This window comes from Sander vitreus, chromosome 20 (assembly GCF_031162955.1).
Source record: "Sander vitreus isolate 19-12246 chromosome 20, sanVit1, whole genome shotgun sequence".
Classification (NCBI taxonomy): domain Eukaryota; kingdom Metazoa; phylum Chordata; class Actinopteri; order Perciformes; family Percidae; genus Sander; species Sander vitreus.
Genome location: NC_135874.1, coordinates 9,851,512 through 9,868,446, shown reverse-complemented (window position 1 = coordinate 9,868,446; position 16,935 = coordinate 9,851,512). Strand labels below are relative to the sequence as shown.

The 16,935-nt window shown below is 39.9% G+C and overlaps 1 protein-coding gene across 1 annotated transcript; it reads left to right on the top strand.

Moving 5' to 3' along the window:
* Positions 1-6,529: 6,529 nt before the first annotated feature.
* Positions 6,530-16,597, top strand: LOC144535361 (TLE family member 5-like). The gene is made up of 7 exons (XM_078277785.1): positions 6,530-6,956; positions 11,003-11,100; positions 11,644-11,707; positions 12,207-12,251; positions 12,352-12,414; positions 13,523-13,597; positions 16,072-16,597. Exons 1-7 carry the CDS (start codon positions 6,930-6,932, stop codon positions 16,309-16,311), a joined length of 612 nt encoding a protein of 203 aa, XP_078133911.1. The 5' UTR covers positions 6,530-6,929; the 3' UTR covers positions 16,312-16,597.
* The last annotated feature ends 338 nt before the right edge of the window (positions 16,598-16,935 follow it).

The following is a 16,935-nucleotide window of genomic DNA, read 5'->3' as shown; positions in this document are numbered from 1 at the left end:
ACAGAGTGACTCGGTCAGGAAGTGAGGTCGCACGCTGGACACAAGGGGCCCGGCTGAGGAGTCTGTCTCCATCTCGCATCTATGAATGTACCCACCAGTGTGAGCATCACAATCGCAAAAAAATATATATAAAAAGAAAAAAAATAGAATTATATATATTACGAAGTAAATGCATATGTAAACACACTTAGGACAAACAGCACGAGAGGGCAAGACATAGCTAATCAAAATCTGTTCATTGCTGAGATTTTTAAAATGTTTTTAATGATAGAAATTTGTTGCTGCGTCTACTTCTATTTAACAAATAATTGCTAAAAGGAATGGTGATAAGAAGTGGTAAGAAAATCTATAAAAACTTTGCAAAACAAAGACATCTAAAGAAAAGAAGCAACCAGAAATGTACTTGACATAAGTATCCTTTAAAGATTTCTGTGGGATTAGTTTTTTGTTTTTGTTTTAAGTTAATCACATCGCTTCCCTCCTCCAGATGTGTTCTGTATGGATTCACAGGGACCATCTTCAATGCGACGTTCACAGCATCTGGCTCCACTGATACACCCCCACACCCTTATTACAAAACACTAGTAGCGGGTGAGAGGACCCTGCTTGCGATACAGACTCCTCCTTGATTGGTGGAAGCAGATGTGGAGGGGAGCGTGATGTCATCAGTGTTTATCAGCCCACAGAGCACATCTGCAACTCGGGCTGCAAGTAGCTTATTTAGCAAAATAAAAGCTGTAAATTAAACACGCCCGCACCCCGGGGTGTAAATGGAATCCATGCGGTAACATCTCTGATGGCGTCACACCTGCGTCACTCAGCCGTCCAATCAGACACACTTCCTGATGGTGACACATCAGGATGTGATTTTGTTTACTTTTTTTTCTTTTTCTTTTTTTTTACTGTATAGTCACTTTGTTTATATAAAGATTGCTTGCTGTTGAGTGGTGAGAGGAAGGGGTGGGGGGGGGCAATGAACCTTTCACAGAAGACGCACTCTGTCTGCAAATGTTTGTGTATATTCATTTGTAAATACATATACACAAAACACTCCTGTACAAAAACGCTCTGTGGTACACCATCTTTGGCAAAAAAAAAAAACAAACCAAAAAAAACAGCAAAAAAAAAAAAGGTATCAACTTCTTTCATTAGCATACAGTTTTTTTTCTTATGAATTTATGGTAGTAGTTATGCTGTGATTATGGATTTTGTTAACTTGATTAATAGGACTACACAGAGCTGAGTGGTGTTGAGGAAATGATCGGCAAGGAGCAATAGTCAGAGAAAGAGGGTCTTCCCAACCAGCCTCATTACTCCGAACTACTGCTACAGCTCTGGCTCCAGAGTATACTAACTAGGGCTGGTATAAAATCTTCACAGTATGGTGATGAGATGATTTTAAGAGTAATTAAAGATTTTGTTTACTTTTTTTCTTTTTCTTTTTTTTACTGTATAGTCACTTTGTTTATATAAAGATTGCTTGCTGTTGAGTGGTGAGAGGAAGGGGTGGGGGGCTATGAACCTTTCACAGAAGACGCACTCTGTCTGCAAATGTTTGTGTATATTCATTTGTAAATACATATACACAAAACACTCCTGTACAAAAAACGCTCTGTGGTACACCATCTTTGGCAAAAAAAAAAAACAAACCAAAAAAAACAGCAAAAAAAAAAAAGGTATCAACTTCTTTCATTAGCATACAGTTTTTTTTCTTATGAATTTATGGTAGTAGTTATGCTGTGATTATGGATTTTGTTAACTTGATTAATAGGACTACACAGAGCTGAGTGGTGTTGAGGAAATGATCGGCAAGGAGCAATAGTCAGAGAAAGAGGGTCTTCCCAACCAGCCTCATTACTCCGAACTACTGCTACAGCTCTGGCTCCAGAGTATACTAACTAGGGCTGGTATAAAATCTTCACAGTATGGTGATGAGATGATTTTAAGAGTAATTAAAGATTTTTTTTTTTTTCTTTTTTTTTTATTTATCTAATTTATGGACCAGGTTTGAAGGTGTTGATAATTTGACTGCTTTTGATTCTGTCATGTTGAAGTGCTCCTTTTCTCATGGCGGAGCCTACTTGAGTCTGAACTGCTGTAAAAAAAAAACAACCCGAATGTCTGGTATAGTAATGACTTTATCTCTGCTTTCTATTTGTTATTGAGACATTTCCAGTTGTACTTCTCCATCACATCTCCATCCATGATAATAGTGTTTTTTAGGAGCCCTCACATTTGTTTGATTTTTTAAAAAGAAAAAAAGAAACTTGTATTTTCTCTCAAATTTAGACGCAGAGCTGTAATGCATACCTAGAAAAAAATGTACAGTACGAACGTAGGTGGACTTTTTTTATCAGTGATTGAAGACCCACGCGGTCCATGCTTGCTATTTGTAATTTTAACACAACACCTTGTCGGTTTTTGCATTGTTAATTTCCAGTTTTTTGAGGCTTGCTTTGATAGTGCCAGTGAAGTGCAGAAATACTTTTTTGGTCTTTGACCTTTTCTACAGGTGACTTATCCTTCATCCTCATTAAGGGCTATCACAGTGCATCAGTGTGGAGTGGAGTACAGGACCACAGTGAACCAAGTCATCCACTACTAATCCTTGTTTATGAATGGAGATTACTTGCAGTTTGTGCTATAAGAAGTATAGGCAGGGTGTTAATGCAAACATACGGTGTAGAGAGTTTACCAACACTAATCAGTTTTCTTTATGTATCTGGCCCTTTGGTGAATTAAGTGGACCCAGTATCTGGCTCTCCAACTTTTACTACTAATTAGTTTGCATCGGTATCACAGTGTTAGCTGTAATACCTCATGCAGTATAGAAACACTTAAAGACACTACTACCAGGACAAGTATTGCATGTTTCCCCCAAGTATTTGACTTAATGACCATGCTTGTGGCTTTGCACGTTTTAACCCATTAACGCATACTTTTTTGATGACCATTTCTCCAGTTTCTAAATTGATTTACTATGTTGCTATTGGCTTCCGTTCGTGCAAGTAAGGTCTGAAAATTAACTTTAAACTTGATTTTGAGACAGAATCCATACCACAGTTGATACACATTTTTTTTTTTTTTTTTGGTCAAGCTTGCATTAATGTGTGATAGTTACAGTGCATTAAAACTTGTTGCAATCAAAGAAGCTCTGATCAACTAAGTAGGAATGCACCAATCAAAATGTTATTTTCCTGATACGGAGTACTGATCCAATACTAGTGCTCTTTTTTTTTTCCCCAAATTTGAAATTGTTATTGGAAATATTATTTTTAAGGTTAAAAACAAAAAAACGGAGTCAGAATTACGTTGTAACACTAAATTGTATCAGTTATGTCTGGCCAGTCTCAATCGCTAAATAATGTTGCATATGGGCAACAATAAACGATCCAGCATATCGGATCAGCTGCTGAAAAGATAGAGAATCAATTTAAAAACTTAGGGTGTGCTTAAAAAAATGGGAAGCAGTGATGTAAAGTTTCAACACTAAGTTAATGGGGCTAAAATACTTTTTTCAAAACGCCAGTGTGGTCCTTAATTGCCATTTTTGTCTGCTGAAAATGACACTAACCTTGAGCATAAGAAAGCAGACAGCCAACCGTTAGACTGCTGTCATAAAGAGGATGCCAGTATTTTAAGTGGAACAATATACCAGTATATGGATACCCAAGTATTTATAAGTAGTTGTGTTAAGATTTACTGTGTGTTGAGTGCAGCTCACTTTAATGGTGATGAACCATGTTGTATTTTTAAACTTGACACTACAACTCTGGCACATGGTGAAGGGCTGACCGGCTGTTAGTGTGGGTTTGGTAGTGTGTTAGCAGCCCAGTGTTGCACAGTGTGCTTTTGACACATTTTATCTCAACATATGCGAGCTTGAGAGAGGGAAGGCAAGTCTGTATGAAACTTAAATCTCCTTTTCATTCTTGTCTGTTTTGAGCAATGACCAGTGGAAAGACTGGATTGGTTTTTCACTATAACACACTCTTATTTATTGCCTTTCATTGCCTTGAATAATGAAAGATGGTGTTGCCGGTCCTTCTATGGTTTCGGGGCATGCTCTGTGACTTTTTTTTGGGGGGGGGACTGTGGTTGTGTGTGATTTTTCTTCCTGTGGGCGTTTCAGAATACGTGGAATCAAACTTATCTTTTGGACATCAGTATGGAGTCAGTGAATATTCAAAATGTAAATCTTGTTCCCTTTTTTTGTGTGCGTTTTTTCCATTTCCTGTATGAAAACATTACCAGAACTCTATTATTTAGGACCACTTGATTTATTGTTCCTCACTCCAATGAAACCTGAAGGTCAATTGTGTAGTGGTGTATAAAATGCTGTTTTCTTTATTTTGTATGTAAACCAAATGTAAATGATGTAATATACTGAGTGTGCCAACCCCACTCTCTCTAGAGCCAGGCTCTCTAAGTGCCAACGCTGTGGTCATCATCAAAAGACCACCACCTGAGATGGTCCCCCCCCCCCCCTTTTTAAATAAAACACACCAGAGACTAAAAGGATAGATGATTAAGTACACACAAAGACTTTATTCTGTATTTAAGATTGAAATTCAAAAGATAATCTGCTGTTTTTTTTTTTTTTAAGAAACTGTAATTATAATTGCATGTGCTGTTTATTTTGTGTTTTGAAGTGAGGGCTTTGATGTATGCATTGAAGCAGAGCCCTTGATGAATGGGGTTCAATCAGTTGGTTATTATCGATTTATTGATTTACATAACTCTTGCCATATTTTTTTTTATGTGTTTCATGTGTTTGTTTCAACCACTGTTGCCTGATCCTCATTCAAACATGAACATGACTTGCGATCATTGCCGCCTTCTAAGAGAGAAACATAATGACAAGGTATCTGTTTTAAATTGAAATAAATTTGTTCCTATACTTGCTCATGGTGTGTGCGTGTGTTGAGTGGGTTTCATGATTTTTGTATGTTTTAAGTTGTAGCTGTAGAAGTCTGAGGTAATCTTGCAATATGTATTTTTTTTTTTTTATTATCAGAAACGAGTATCCGGTATTGTGATTTTATTGAAGTTTCACATTTAACAAAAACTCATTTCCAATGGGAGCATATGGTTTTTTTGTTTGCTCCTGTGTGGTCACCTCTATTGGCTTCTGTGATTTAATTTGATTAATTTATCAGATATCCCAGGGTCTGGTCATCCTATAGCTGCATTTTGAAGGCTATAGGTAGGACAGTATCCAGATTATCCTGACTTCTGAGATAGATCTATCTATCTATGAGATAGATAGGGCTATATTGGTTGGTCATCAAACTGTTTTCTCCTTTTAAATATGTCATATTGGTATGGCTGCAGTACAGCTGGCCCGGTGTAAGCAAATCAAGCAGCCACCACGGGCCCTCAAAGGAATTTAAAATCTAAAGTCTTCAGGTTTAGTTATATTACCCAATAGCAACTGGAAGAACAGAACATTTGAGGGTGCAATATTGGGTACTCTCCCAGCTCCTGGCTGTCAGCTGGATGGACCTATGGAAACATGCAGGATTTGGGAGGGGCTATAAAATAGTTTGGGATGACGAAACAAATGAGTTTTTGGGGCACTATTATATTTTGGGATTTGAAGACGGTATAACAAAATAGTGGAGTTTTTTTTTCTTAAAGCCACTTTGTGTAGGATAGGAAAATGCCTGACTTAAGCAACTCTTAGTAGTTGTGTCATAATGGCAAATATGCATGGCGATGCCCTCCTTGAAATGGACCAAGAACAACAAACTGCACCATGTGTCACTGGGACTGTCTCCTTTTCAATAAACCAAAACAAATGCAATCAGCAAATTCTGAAAGATGCTAACAACAAAAAATCCTAAGTTATAATAGCTTGTTTTTTTTGTGCATGTTTACCGTCTTTGACTGCAGTCAAATGTCGTAGGCTAAATTGTATTTGATTGTTGCTGTGCCTTGGCATAAAGGGTGCATGTAAGGGTAGGGGATGCAAATTTGATGTTGGGCGCAGCTATTGAGCTCGCATCTTCTGTGCATTGCGTGTTTACCCTGTACACTCCACATTCCCATTCAGTATACAGTCTACACAGGGCAGAGAGACCAGAGTCCCACCAGTACTCTAATGCAAGAATAATACCAGAGATGTTCTGTTCGTCAATTAGTTTGTAATAAGTAGAATAAACATAACTTTACTACATAAATTCCTAGGTTTAAGTTGTGCAGCATAATATAAAGTAAAATTATTAAGATCTTTAAACTACATTTTGACAAAGGGCCCCAGTTCAATACATGGCCTTTCTTTAGGCACTTAATACAGAACGCTTGTGGTGCAAATTCCCTAACACATTTGTAATTGATCAAATTACTAAAAGCAATTGATGCACAGTGAATCTGGGACAATTGGGGCCCATCTGGGATGCTTGCTCAGCCCGGATGGGGATGATCCATCCATCCCTGTGTATCAGACTGTGCTTCAGGGCCCCAGTCAGAAGCTGTCGCTCCGGCCCTGCTGGCTGCAGTGCTTCAGTTCAGCTCTGTGTCACACGGGGCGCCCGCTCCTCCGCTGCTCGGTTTGTTTTCCGGGTGATGCTGCTCTTCTCTTCAAAGCAGAGGAAAGTCGGGGGCTCATGTGTCAACATCCAGGGTTTCCCCGGGGAGGTGTATCGTTAACGTTATTCCAAAAAAACCTGATGTTCCTTTGAGGACCATTTAGTTTTTGGTAGCCTATTCATCCTTCGGAGGCAGCTGTTTTCCTAACTGCGAAGACCAGAAGACGATCTCCGGCTCCTGCTGCTTTCGCGTTAGCTAACGTTATTTTAAACGATGACAGAGTACAAAGTGCGAATAGCGTCTCCAATCATTTAATAATATCTGGGGACCTGTTAGCTTAGCCAGCTAGCCCGGTAATTCGATTAGACCAAGGGAACACGGCGAAACACACTGCTGACATGATGTTTCCTCAATCAAGGCACTCGGTAAGTTGCCTAGTAGAACTTGTCCCAGTAGCAAACTAAGCAAGCTGAGCTAACAGCTAGCTAGCAACCGACAGCTGATAATAATAGCTCTGCTGGCTAGTTTTAACAGTCTATGGCTGCAGGTAGCTGACAGCTCACAATGCCAGACCTCTCTACATATTATCTCCTCACGACGTTTGTACCATTATAGTGGAGAGAGATTGCAGGAACACTTAAAATGAATCTATATAAAACTAGCTATAGCACTTTATTTCCTGTATTTGGCTGCAAACAGTCTGCCGTTAGCTAAGGTTAGCTGTTAGTCAAAATAGCTAATTTAAAGGGATACTTTAACGATATTAAATTAACTTTATACTATATTATGGTTGGTAGTATGTGTAAATGAACTATGTTAAACTACCCTCCATCTCTCCCTACTCACAGGCCAGCAGATAAACGCTGGATGACGCAAAACGCATCATACGGTGGTTTTCTGCTGGCTCTAGGACTGCTGCTCGAACTACAGATGGTACTTCCGCATACGGACACAAAGACTATAGAACATGGATGTATAATAGGAACTGGATACAGTGTTTGAGGCGGGCCCCATTCATTTCTATGAGAGTTGATCAGTGGCGCATGACGTCAAAAAAAGTTCAACTGCCGCGTCTAAAATTACACGGATGATTGGCACTGCTTTCCGCATAGTGTGGCCCATAGAGCAGGCGCACTAGAGACTTCCACCGGCAGAGTCTGCTACTTCCTGATTAGCCCCGCTAGTTCTAAACGATCAACAAAAACGTGCAACTGTTTTGAAATATTGCTTAATCATTTGAGTCATCTTTTCAAAATGCAAAAAAAAAAAAAATCACTTGTTCCAGCTTCTTAAATGTGAATGCTAGTTTTCTTTGTTTACCATCATGGTAGTCTGGATCAACGGAAGTACATTTCCAGGATAAAGCCTGACATCACGTGCCAGATGTCAGGCTTTGCCCCTCCTCTTCCGCTCTTTGTGTGTTTCCGTTCTCAAACGCCCTTCAATTCGGGAACGAACAACAAACTTCGAGTTAGCAAACCACACTCTGTAAAGAGCAGGTTTTGAAAATGTTTTGGATCGTGCACTAAGGCAGGCCTGCTTGGTTCTTTCGGTGAATGATTTTAAAGATTTACAAAGAATATCTTTCCGCCATTTACTATCTAAGTTTGGTGGGGATTTCTATGGACGAAGTACAAGAGCAAGTTTTAAGCATGTATCCAGCAAATGTAAATAGCTCACGTTACTGTAACTACATTTAATATTGTATGTGGTGTTTTCTTTTGCGGGGTGCAAATGTTCCTTCCCGAGAATATTTTGCAGATCCACCTTCGCTGCGTCGGGAACATAGCGCCGCCCAAGGCGATTGTGATTGGTTTAAAGAAATGTGAACACCCAGAGCGTTTTTTTTTTCCTCCTATCCTAGAACGCGTCTGTGGTGTAGCCAGACCTTCACACAGCGCTGTGGAGATAGGTCTGGCAATACGAGACTACCATAATGGTATCTTTCGGGTGTTGACTGTTGGTTAGACAGAACAGTCAGACTACTCTCTACACTACTAATTGAGGAAAATAACCCATAATGAAAATTATTGTTTTGTTGCAGGTATGGCTGGGCGGTATGGCTTTACATTTATTTCATGGTATAATTTAAAGCTTGGATGGTAACAGTATATATCACAGTGTTTTTGTTTCACTTAAAATTTCAACATGAATGCTTCTGAAGGGGTAAAACACTGGTACACTAGTTTTTTTTCCTTTTAATACTGTAAAATAACAATCTCTTAAAATTGGTGATAGGGAGAAAATCAGATATCACGATATTCTTGACCAAATACCTCGATATCGATATTGCGGCGATATTCTAGGGTTGACAATTGGTGCTCTAACAAAATATCTTCACACTTAGATTTTAGATAAATAATCATCAGTAATGTGGACATAATGTCTAAGTGGGGAAAATGCAAATAATAGAACAGCTAGAACAGTGTGGTAAGTTCAGAAAATTACTTCACTTTAGTGTAATGCAGACTTTAAAACCAGGAAAAGACAACACTTACAGTATGTCACATTACGATATCCAAAATCTAAGACAATATCTAGTCTCATATCACGATATTGATATAATACCAGCCCTATTAGCTGCTCTGTTTCATCACAAATAAATGGGCGCCTTTCTGGTGTCGTTTTCAGGTGATTTTTATGAAGGTAAACAGCGAACAGTCGTGTGTAATGTCATTGCGTTCTGCTGTGGCGCTGGCATCCTTCTGAGGGCTTTTGTTTTGATTTTGTTATTTCTAATGTAAGAATTTCATTACTAACCAGACAAACTGCACTAAGCAACAAACACCTGGAGTAGGAAATGACCCGCAGGTTAAGGAAGCGCTGCACGAGCATGCACACAATAACACAGACCATTGGCCTAAGCCTCAACTCAAACACTCATCACGGTCATATAAGGTTGCAGGTAGAATATTTGTTTAAAGGAAAGCACATGTATATTCTTGTTGGTTGGTTTCAAAATGTGATGGCTGTTCCTCTGTCTTAAAGAAAGCCTGTATCGAAGATCTTCCTAAAGAAACATGATAAGGCAGTTTCAGTCAAGTCAAGCTTTTATATGACAGAATCTGAACCGCTGTAATGCCATTGTTGCTCTCCAAACATACTTTGTGTTTTTGGAGAGCTATGAATGACGATCATTAATGATTAACATTTAAGTCTAAAAATGCATCAAAAGATAGTGAAAAACCTGACATATTTCCCAAGGTGACATCTTCAAACAACTAGTTTTACCCGACCAACATTTCAAAACATAAAGTTAGTGATTTAAAATGATGTGTAGCGTCTGACATTTTGAGAAGCAGGGTGAATATTTAGCTTTTTTCTTGAACGACTCAAACAATTGAATGCCAAAATTGTTCATTCATTTTCTGTTATTTTTTAAAAATAAAAGGTTTTACAATTATTTTTTTTAGCTCCACCTGTGACTAGTGGTTATTATTATCCATTAAGCTAACTTACTTGTTTAAATTACTCAATTAATTGTTTAGTATCTAAAATGTTAGAGAATAATAGTTTCGGTAGTACAATATACTGTATTTTTGTGCACTGTGTATTTTGGATGCAGGGTTTTGACCATGTAACCGGGTGACTCTATCTTCTCTGTTCAGTCCCATAATCCCACGGGAAACCTCTTGCCCTTGTGCCATTTATTTAGAGAGTAATGAGGTTTAGGGAACTGGATAAACTCTGGATTAAAGCTTTGGATTGATGGTTTAAGTGTGGTCTATACATAACCAAACTTCTAATGCAGCCTTTAAGTACGTCTCACATATGGTCAGCACGGGCACGCTTTAATCTTGCCTTCTTTAAACACATTTCCTCAATCACCACTCTGTGGTGGACCTGTGGTTTTCTAAAAACAGATGTTGCATATCAGTTTGTCAGCAAATTAAACACAGCGTCTTCTTGTTTATCTCAATGTATACTGTACACTCACTCAGACATGAAGCCCAGTTTAGGCTGACATCCGTTTGAGCCATCCTCACAGACTACTGTCTCTAAACACCTGGAACCAGTATCTGCAAAGGACTTCTAATTTGTTTATTGCTTGACTAATGGCATTAGGGGTGGGAGAACGTATCGTGATTTATTTTTTTATTTTTTTTTCTGGGCAAATTCTTTTTTTAATTTTTACCAATGATTCACTAAAATATATTCCGTTTATACTACCGCTGACGGCGACTACATCATATCCGTTTATAAATGCATGTTATGTACTTCTTCTTAGAAAACAATTACTTTTTTTTTTTTTTTAGAAATGTCTCTAGAAGTGTATTATTCAACTTTTGTTGTCGAAGGAAATAAGAAGAAAATCGCAATCGAATCGCAATAAATGAGAAATCGGGACAAAAGCGTGTCGTCCCAGCCCTACTAAGCATCCAAAGGACAGTTTCAGACTGAGAGTCTCGAGCTGGATGCAGGGATCTTTGTGAATGTAATTTATAAAAACGGATCATATTCTGTTTTCCAGGCATCCTCTCAGTCCAGTCAACCTCTCAAGTTCACCACTTCTGACTCCTGTGATCGCATCAAGGATGAGTTCCAGTTCCTCCAAGCACAGTACCACAGGTATGTAGTTAACGCAACCATACACACACTTCATATAATTAGTGTTTGAAACATCTTCCCATAGTTTATTATTATGGCAAATGCAATTGACTTTGGTGGAATAGCTCTTTTCAACGACTTTAAAAGATTAACATGTGTCTTTAACATAGGTACGACTTCAAATTCTTTTTACAATTGTGTGTCTGTATTGGCTGATATGGGTAGGAAAATGTTGGTTATTGTTACTGGCTTTAAAAAAAGCCATATTGTTCTACCCAGCCTTAAATGCTTTTATAATCCAGCAAATAAACCATATCTGAATAAAGATTGTTTGCTGGCATTAGGAGGCTCAGCATAGTGCAACGACATTTAAACAAATAGCTAGACATTGTGGGAAAAACGCTCACTCCTTCTTTTCTGAGAGTTAGATGATGCTAGAGCCAGCGAGTGATCATTGTGTCTTAGATTATATAAATCCCAAAATGTCAAGCTATTCCTTCAAAGAGCAGATACATAGGTTTCCCAACTGACCATAGGTTTAATATTTATATTCTCTCTGTCCAGTTTAAAGTTGGAGTGTGATAAACTGGCTTCTGAAAAGTCAGAGATGCAGCGTCACTATATCATGGTAAGTGTTGCACTAACTCTTGTCAGTGAGACGTGGCTGTTTATCTTGATCTTTTTTTTCCCTCTAATATACAGGCCATAGTCACTTAGTGTTGCAGTGTAAGCAGAGAAAATCCAGCACACGGCAGGAAGGTCTAGATCAACTCTGTTTTATTGGTTGGTTAGTCATACGTAATCGCAGATTGCGTTTCACTTAGTGTCTTACTCGGGTTCCCTCATCATATGAGTAACAGATTTATGCTTTTAAAGCTTCTCTGATAGCCAATGATCAATTACAGATCACACGACAAAACCATCTAAATTTCTCAGTACATAATCCACATATACAGTATAATACATGTACACAAATCTAAAAATTACATGTGTATGCTTTTTTTCCAGCACTGTGTGCTGTATATAGAAGGATTCTTACTTTGTGTATAAAAATGTACAGAAAGTACAAAGCTTCAGTTTATTATAATGTGTCTTTTTCTGCCTTTTGATTTTTATTTTTTTTTTAGTACTATGAAATGTCCTACGGGCTGAACATTGAAATGCACAAACAGGTAATCACTGTTTCCTGTAATGAATACTTCTTATAGTAGCTCAGATCTGGTAGTTTGCTGGTCTCACCATTTTTCTTCCCTCCTTTTTTTATCTTTTCAGGCCGAAATAGTGAAGAGACTGAATGGCATCTGTGCTCAGGTGCTGCCTTACCTGTCACAAGAGGTAAGAACTCGCCCATGTCCATTTAAGGGGCTATATACAGGCTTGTAATCAAACCTTTTTTCTTATGTAATCTACATTCTAGTTGTAATTATCAATGGTTTTCAACAAGCCTCATATTTTACTATTTATTTTTTTAATCTCCAACAGTGTTGGGGAAGTTACTTTTAAAAAGTAGCGTTTGCTCTTTACTTCTTAAAAAAAAGTAATCAGTTACTTTACTTAGTTACCTCCTATGGAAAGTAACTTTTTACCTTACTCGTTACTTTTACGTTACTTTTAAAAGCAGGGGTCTCTGGCAGAGACTGAAGTTAATTATACAAAAACTATCTTTGACCATAAAGCTAATCTCTGGTTTATCAGTGAAGTGTCTGAACTCCACTGCAGACTGGATTCTCTACTCACAGAGTGATGGCTGATTCATTATGAACGAGTCCAGCGCGGGTTGAATGCACATCAGCAGGTCATCGGCGTTACACGGTGTTAGTGTATGTAATGGTCCGTGCTTTGTCGTAGACACATGCAGCCTCTTTTCTGGAAATCCTTGCGTGTCTGTGCAACCGACACAAGTCCACAGCGGTCCGCTGCGTGTATGTATGAGGCCATCTCCACCGCATCCATCTGTGAGGTTGTCAGCTTTGTGTCTGCCTGGCTCAGAGCGCCGTCCAGCAAAAAGCCACAAAGCTTAAAACGCTCTCAAAAGTTAGCTTTGGCTGTTTCTCGCTTGCCAAGATTACTCTGCTACCAGCCTCTGTCACGTCCCGTGTGGAGCTTGTGAGCGCGCAGCTGAGAAGGCAGTGTCGCTGTCAAATGTCCCTGGGAAAAGTAACGTTGCGCTGAATTGAAAAAGGAACTACATTTCGTTACTAAATTTTCAGTAGTAGCGCGTTACACTACTTTTTACCCGAAAAAGTAGTTACTGTAACGCGTTACTTTGTACTTGTACTTACTTTATAACGCGTTGCACCCAACACTGCTTATAAATAACTAGCACATCTGAAGTGACTGACTTTTCTACAAAAATTGTCCAATCTTGTCACTTGTCCCCTTTTTTGCTTAGGATTTCCAGCCATGTAAATGCACTTAGATGTCATGTTGTCTTTGTTTTTAGCATCAACAGCAAGTCATGGGCGCCATAGAGAGAGCCAAGCAAGTCACACCCCCTGAGATGAACTCCATTATACGGGTAAGCTTTTTTTTACCCTGTAAGTGGGTATAGATGATGGGGGGGAATCGTGTCTCATCCCAAACATGACTAAACTAAAACCATTGTCAAGCCAAAAGGCTTTTTTCCCATCTGTTGTCCCTCGACAGATGTTGCAAAGTTATCCTAAAAAAGAATATAAGATACAAATTACAAAACTTATTGAAATAATGTATAAGCATGCAGAGCAATAATAAAAAGATTATTAATGTTTGTGAAAAGCATTGGGCTCGTATACCGAAGACACACAGCTACTGAAGGCTAACTTAGCTCGTAGCATTACTCCCCCTGTCTCGGTTTTCCTGCGTGTTGCGTTCATTGTGAGAATGAGACTAAACTTGCCTGGATGAGTGCATGTCTCTCCTACTTCTAGAGGGGTTTGTGCTGTGTTAAACTGACTCACCCAGACACTGCATGGGTTCTGAAGCCAGGCCTGCTGGCGTCGGTCATCGGGAGGGACGGCCTCCTTGTGTGCTCCAGCGTCTCTTGTTCACTTCTCTGCGAGCCTGCTCCTTCGTGTGTTGTAGTTCAGGTTTTAAAGTGCCCATATTATGAAAAAAACACTTTTTCTGGGATTTGGGTGTGTTGTTTTGTGTCTCTGGTGCTTCCACACGCATACAAACTTGGAAAAAAAACATCCATGCTGTTTTGAGTGAGATACGGGTTTCTGAATGTAACCTGCCTTCAGTCTCCGGGTGAGCTGTTCAAAATCTGCAGGGTTTTCTACGTCACTAGCCGAAACGAGGGGGCTAAACCATGCCTTGTACTGACTGCAGTTAGAGAAACACCTAGCTAGCTGATGTGATCTTTACCTAGCTACTGCGCATGTGTGAATCCCAACAAAGATGGTACAGCAGTAGGATGTCTCACTCTGTAGCTAAAATAGAGACCTGAACACGGGAAAGGTGAAAAGAGGAGCTGCAGCAATGTGCAGTAGGTTTACATGGTTTAATTTTCCAAAAACACCATATTTTTGTTGTACTGCGCCGCTCTCTCTCACTGCTGCAGATCCTCTTTTCACCTGCTCTCTGTTTTAGCTACAGAGTGAGACCTCTTTTCTTCTTCTTCTTCTGTACTATCTTTGATTGCATGCGCAGTAGCTCAGATGTAGATCATGTCAGCTAGCTAGCTCCATAGACAGTAAAAGAGGCTGTTTCTACAACTTCGGTCAGTTACAAGGCAGGATTAGCTGGGAGACTTCTAAATGAGGGCGCACATGGAAGTAGTTATTTTGTATATTATGGTGAACTTGTGTGTGTTGTAGCAGTGCTTTGCTATTGAGAACAAGGTAGCATTAGCGTTAGCATGCTAATTCTACGAGCTAACGGTTGCGGTTAGCCAGCTCGTTTCGGCTTGTGACGTCACAAGCCGTGCCGATTTTGAACAGCTCATCCGGAGACTGAAGGCAAGACACATTCAGAAACCGTATCTCACTCAAAACAGCATGGATGGATTTTTTTCAAAGTTGGTATGCGTGTGGAAGCATCAGAGACACAAAAGAACACCCCAAATCCCAGAAAGTGATTTTTTTCATAATATGGGCACTTTAAGAGATGTATTTACAAAAAGTCGTGTTGTGGGAAAACAAGAAAGGCTGAGTCTTTTTCTGTCAGAAGCTGTCTTTCTCTGTGTGTTTCCTCAGCGTGTCTGGCCTGGTGTCCGCTCGCTTGAGGCTGTCTGCCCCACGCTCCTCAAACAATATCCTGAATGAATCTCTCACACACCTGCAATCGACTGAGTTAACAGCGTCACACACACCCTCATGTGACGTGTCAGCAAACCACTCAAAAGACCTGTCGTAACGTCATCATACAAACGTTATTCTCGCATTGCAAATTCTTCCCCCACAGCGCTGCGCAGGAGGGTCTGGCCTAATCCACACAGCATTCCGGGATGAGAGGAAAAACATGCTCTGGTTTATTGACATTTCTTTTAAACCGATCACAATCGTTTTTGGCTACGGTGCGGCTGCAAAATAGCTTCGGGAAGGATCTTGTTTTAGTGGAACGTGTACGTTCAAAAGTTGTTTTAGTCGTGCAACAGAAAACTCAGATTGGACAGATAGTCTAGCTAGCTGTCTGGATTTACCCTGCAGAGATCTGAGGAGCAGTTAACCATAGTCGACCGGATTTTAGAATGCCAGCCCAAAGAAAGCGAAGGTGACGGACATCCGGCCGAAATGAGGGACGTTCAGCAGAATTTCCGGCTGCACTGGAACAATCCAGGAAATGAAACGTTGTCGATATAGACTATACAAACATAGGACATAATTACACTGCATTGTCAGGTCTTAATTAAAACGCAGAGACACATAACACAAGGCATGCAAAGCAAAAGAATCTGGAATATTAATGTTTATATAAATGTGCACTAAATGAGAACATTGTACTGCATTATTAAGCACTAATCGTAACTTATGAGCTCACCGTGTCTGTACCATGTATGTGTGTTTTCAGCAACAGCTCCAGGTGCAACACCTGTCCCAGCTCCAGGGCCTGGCCCTGCCTGTGGCCCCGTTGCCCCTGGGCCTCACCCCTCCTAGCCTGCCTGCCGTCTCCTCCAGCTCCGGCCTGCTCTCCCTCTCCTCCATCCTGGCCAACTACTCCCACGGCCAGGCCCAGGCGGTGAAGGAGGACAAGGCCCGGGAAGCAGCGGAGAGAGCCCCCCGAGGAGAGGACGGGGACAAGTCAGACTAGATCAGACACAGCCAGGAGGTTTGGAGGGGGTGGTTGTGGGGTGAGGTGTCAAAAAAAAAAAAAGAAAGGTAAAACTGTAACTGTAAATGGAGATTGATGTAAGTCTGTCTGCCTGTCTGCTGAGTGTTGATGTAGAAGAGTAACTGCAGGGATGATGACAAGCAGAGAGGACAGATTTTTGGATGTGCAGAGAGAGAAACTGCTGAATGGCTGAGAGTGAGAGTTAAATGTTCTTATTATTTAGTGGTAATAGACTCAGTTCAGGCTTCTAGACTTTAAATAGATGCTTTTTAGTGTAAGCCATTGTTGTTGGGCTTAACCAAGATAAATGTTTTCCGGTTTGGAGTGAGAGCTGAGGGTGAAAGCTAGCAGCAGTGTCCCTTACACAGATCTGCCTCTCACTGGTTTAAATTTCTTAATTTTTTTTTGTTATCAGATCCAGTGTTTTTTGTTTACGTGCTCTGCAGTCCCTCAGATTGTTTCTTACTGTCCCGTCTGCAAGTCACAGTAAGCAGTTTTACAACATCTAAGTTCCCTCTAACTCCTGTCCCTCCACTCATAACATCCAGCTCCATTACCTTTTTTTCCCAAAATGAAATATTGGCTGGAGCTGCTTGGAAAGTG